This window comes from Cornus florida, unplaced genomic scaffold (assembly GCF_030987335.1).
Source record: "Cornus florida cultivar Cherokee Brave unplaced genomic scaffold, ASM3098733v1 CherokeeBrave_3.0.0_Hap2_Chr05, whole genome shotgun sequence".
Lineage (NCBI taxonomy): Eukaryota > Viridiplantae > Streptophyta > Magnoliopsida > Cornales > Cornaceae > Cornus > Cornus florida.
Window position 1 is genome coordinate 39,793,183 of NW_026775575.1, and position 4,285 is coordinate 39,797,467.

General features: G+C 38.6%; 1 protein-coding gene across 2 annotated transcripts; it reads left to right on the forward strand.

Moving 5' to 3' along the window:
• Positions 1 to 495: 495 nt before the first annotated feature.
• LOC132306335 (protein FAF-like, chloroplastic) lies at positions 496 to 2,895 on the forward strand. 2 transcript variants are annotated; one of them, XM_059803689.1, is made up of 2 exons: positions 496 to 626; positions 852 to 2,895. In XM_059803689.1, the coding sequence occupies exon 2, from the start codon at positions 916 to 918 to the stop codon at positions 2,518 to 2,520; it is 1,605 nt and encodes a 534-aa protein (XP_059659672.1). In that variant the 5' UTR covers positions 496 to 626; positions 852 to 915; the 3' UTR covers positions 2,521 to 2,895. The 2 variants fall into 2 exon arrangements, with proteins under 2 accessions (XP_059659672.1, XP_059659671.1); XM_059803688.1 differs by having other exon boundaries at positions 873 to 2,895.
• Positions 2,896 to 4,285: the final 1,390 nt, after the last annotated feature.

Genomic DNA, 4,285 nt, shown 5'->3' on the forward strand with positions numbered 1-4,285 from the left:
CTATTTGCACTAAATTAAAACTTTAGGGGTGTTTTTTTTCACGTGAAGGCATTCTCCAATAGTATCTTTTTTGGTTATTTTATAAAATTATTTATTTTTATATATTTTATAAAATAGTTCAGTAAAGGTAATTTAGTCAATTTAGGGTTTAAATTTGTCAGAGTAACCTATTTGCACCAAATCAAATTTTAAAATTTTTTTTGCACATGAGGAGTGTGATATGCATTATCCTCTCTAAGTTTAGATAATACCAACAGTAATGAATTTGGTGTTTGCTCTCTAATCAAAAAATTTGATGTATCTTATTCTAAAAATAAGAGAGTTCATGTAAGCTTGTCCACTCTATATCTTAGCACTTTCTATGATGACCAAAATAAAATTTAAAAAGAAAAAAAATGGAAAATAATGAAAATGTCTTTTCATGGTGGCGTAGTGTGGGTCCCACCGGACACGGTTCCCTAGGCTTTTTGGGTTCCTACAAATACCAAGCACTCCCACCTTCCATTTGCCATCAGCCAAATCCACAGCCTCCTCAAACATCATCTTCATCATCCCCTTCGCCCTGCAACTGGGCACCCGGTGGTCTCTACTAGCAGACCTCTGGTGGATGCTGTTGTTTGCTTGAGGTACTATTTATTTACATACCATTTCTCTATTATATATATATATATATATAACAAACACTTCTAGTTAATATATTTATGTATCTATTTTTATACACATATTTGTTAGTACTTAATTTGTTACCACATGCATGTGTATCTGGTACAAAAACTAGCCCTGTAAATTGGGATTGCGTAACCATAAATAGCTTAATTTGTTCAGGTTAATTAATTCTTGTTTTTCACTAGTAAATTCATCACTCTGTACAGCGAAGAAGTTCTGTTCTTGATCATCTTCCCAAATCATATCAAGATGATGTCGGTTTCTCTCAGCAAGAGCCAGTTCCGCCTATCTTCACATTTAAAGGTGGAAGAAGAGGCGCATCTCATGCAGAAGCAGCAAGGGATAGTCTCTATTCTCGGATCCGACTGTGACAGAAGTAAAGTGGCGCCGCTGAGAAGAACCCTCTCTGCAGACATGTCGAAATGGTTGGCTCGTGATCACCGTCCCATGAAGAAGGTTGCGTCATCTCAAGAATTCCCAATTTCAAGCACTCCGGATTCATCCTCGGAGGAAGAAGAAGAAGACGATGACTGGAGCAACAACCTCGAAAGCCGGAGCCAATCGGACGTGTGGAGGTTTATTCAGAAGGAAAAAGAGAAGAAGGAGATGGAAAAGGCGGGCCAATTCGATATTTGGAGCTCAATTCTGTGTCAAAAGGACATGGAGGACTCGGCCAAGCTTCCACCTCCTTACATTCATCCTCTTGTCAAAAGATCGAGCTCTCTCACTGGGAAGAGTCTCGAGATTTGTACTGAAAGTCTCGGGTGTGAGACAGGTTCTGACGGGTTCTCCTCGTACCCCGCGTCAGAGACCGGTGACACAGAAGAGGACGGAGATCATCAACAAGTGTCATCACAACCACAACCACCGCAGTCAGGGGAGAGAGAGTCACTGTCATTTGATAGAGACGAATTTCGAAGTTCTAAACACAACAAAAAATTTCCACCTCCTCTTCGGTCGTTTCCTCCGCCTCTACCTTCACTCAGCAACCGCGACAGGCTGTCCCTTCACATGCAAAGTCGCCGTGAAAATGGCCGCTTAGTCCTTGAAGCTGTGTCCCTTCCGTCGAGAAACTATTTCCATGCTCAACGCGAAGACGGTCGCCTCCTCCTCACATTGGTCAATGGTCCCCCTTCACAAGAACCAAACCATGGAGAAGCTATTGATCAAGTGGAGGATAGTGTAGAAGAGCTTGAAGAAGTGTTTGGAAATGGAGCCGAAACTCGATCCGAAGAAGAATATGAAGAAGAAGAAGAAGAAGAAGGAGAAGAAGAAGAGGAGGAAGAAATGGTTGAAAAAGAAAATGGAGCAAATAAAATGGGAATTGTGATAGAGCAAGCAGTACCAAAGGTGTCAAGTGGAGGGATAATTGTTCACAGGTCAGCATTCATGATGAAGAAGCTGATGGGTATAGAAAATAGGAACTCAACATGGAGTACATCCAAGTTCAATAAAGGAGTTGATTTGGTGGATATGGATGTGGAGGAGGATGAGGAAGAGGTGGCAAACCCACTACCACAGTCACTGCCGCCGCCAACCCGGGTGGCGCGGATACCCACATCACCAGCCTCTGCAGCAACCACCTCGTTCAATGCATACGAGTACTTCTGGCGGACCAATTCCGCGGGGGTGGCAACCATGATGAGCCCACTTAGCCAACCATGTCCACCCCTAAAAAACAGATGCAACAAGGTCATTCTATCCAATTCTAGTCCAAAGGCATATGGGCAGCAAGATTTGGTGCTCTACAGGGGGAAAAAAGCTGACTACTTGGTTCCTTTTTTGATGAGGGGTTGTAAGGAGCCCAGGAGGTCTCTTTTGATTTGGGAGCCTTATTGCATTGCAACCTCTTGATGCATTCTCATATCCCATTAGTGTTCATCCAATCCAGCATTAGTTACTACATACATATATATATATTTATGTGTGTGTGTGTATGTATTTCTGGAATTACTCTGTCTATGTTGCTCTATCACTCCCTTCCAGTACTCTGTTGAAGAGTTTGTGTAGCCAAATAAATATAAAATTAACAAGTAAAAGAATACTTTGATTTAGAGGATCAAAGGAAGGGAGATGATTTTAACAGGGTTACCTGATTTTATATATAAAGTCTCTCTGTTATATTATATATCAGTAGTTCAATAAAATCTTAGCCCCATCTTTGACTAGGTGGTGTGTCTTGTCTGTCCCTGCATTATAATTAATGGAATTCACTTTCCTTTTTTCCCCAACTTTTGTAACTACTGGCCAATGGGATTTCAATTAGGGTCATGTATGGTTCGGTTGATCTCAATTTTGGGAACATCATGATCCATTCTTGATATGTTCTGTTCTTGGTTGGGTTAAGGTTCATGGGTGTGATTGATCTTTCTTATATAATATAGTATAACAAGTGTGTGTATATATACACACACATATATTAAAAAGCAACATTAACAACAACAACTATTACATAGCAGTATAGCACTCATCTCTCCATTCTTGATATGTTCTGTTCTTGATTGGGTTAACGTTAAAATTGCCTTTTTTTTTTGGTAAATAATCCATTATAATTTGACCTCTTTCCAGCTCTTTCCAGCGCATACATATATAATACTGTACATACATAAACACAAAACTATATTTGCATTTAGTTTTTTCATTTTTGACAGCTAAGTATATTTGCATATATATATATATATATATATATATATACACACACACCTCTTGTCTGAATTTGGCAAGGATCAAATGAATTGGAGTATTAAGCTGCTTTAATAAAAACAAGCAACTTAAGGAAATAAAAAAACTAGATCCGTATACACACACACACACACACACACACACACATACCATATATGTACTGTTTACATGGAGGAGAGAGAACGGAGGAGACAGTGAGAGAGAAAAAAAAGGGGGGAAGAGAAGAGAAAACAGAGGAAAAAGAAAAATGGGGAAGAGAGTAGAAAAAAGTGGGAGAGAGAATACCTGCGAGAGAAAAAAAGGAATTTTGTTGTGCTTGTTAAGATAAGTATCGCTCTTGATCCATCATTAACCAATTTATTATAATGACTATTCAGTTTTTATTTATTAATTACGTATCCACTCATTTTATATTAGTTACCCAATGATTTAATTTTAATGGATGAGTTTGAGTGCTTTAATGAATTTAAGTACAAATTGTTACTCCAACTCTCAAGGTGTATTTTTTTATTTTTTATATTATTTTATTTTATTTTTGCATGGTAAAGCAAATTTATATTATTGAAAAAGAAAAATTTGTACAAGGCCTAAAGAAGAGGTCCAAGAACAAAATAAAATGCTTCAAAGTGAAGCCTATCATTACAATGACCCAATATATATACTAGGCTAAGAATCAGAGTACTTCGATCAGATGAGGCATGGTCTGAGACAAGGCTTTGATTCAGAGCATCACCCATCTGGTTGGTATGTAGGTGATCATCATAGGAGAAGAAAGAATCGGGGACGCGGACCTTAATTGAGTTCTTGTTCATCTTCCACTTAGCATTGAGAAGTTTCCCTCTAATGGTCTCAGTGATGACATATATTAAAAAGCTGCTTCGGAGTCAACACCTTTCTTTGAAAAAACCTTGCATTTCGTTTGTTCCAAATGACCCAA

Bases quoted from the DNA above. Each gene is read 5' to 3' on its own strand.
- LOC132306335 (XM_059803689.1), top strand. From the start codon at position 916: ATGATGTCGGTTTCTCTCAGCAAGAGCCAGTTCCGCCTATCTTCACAT.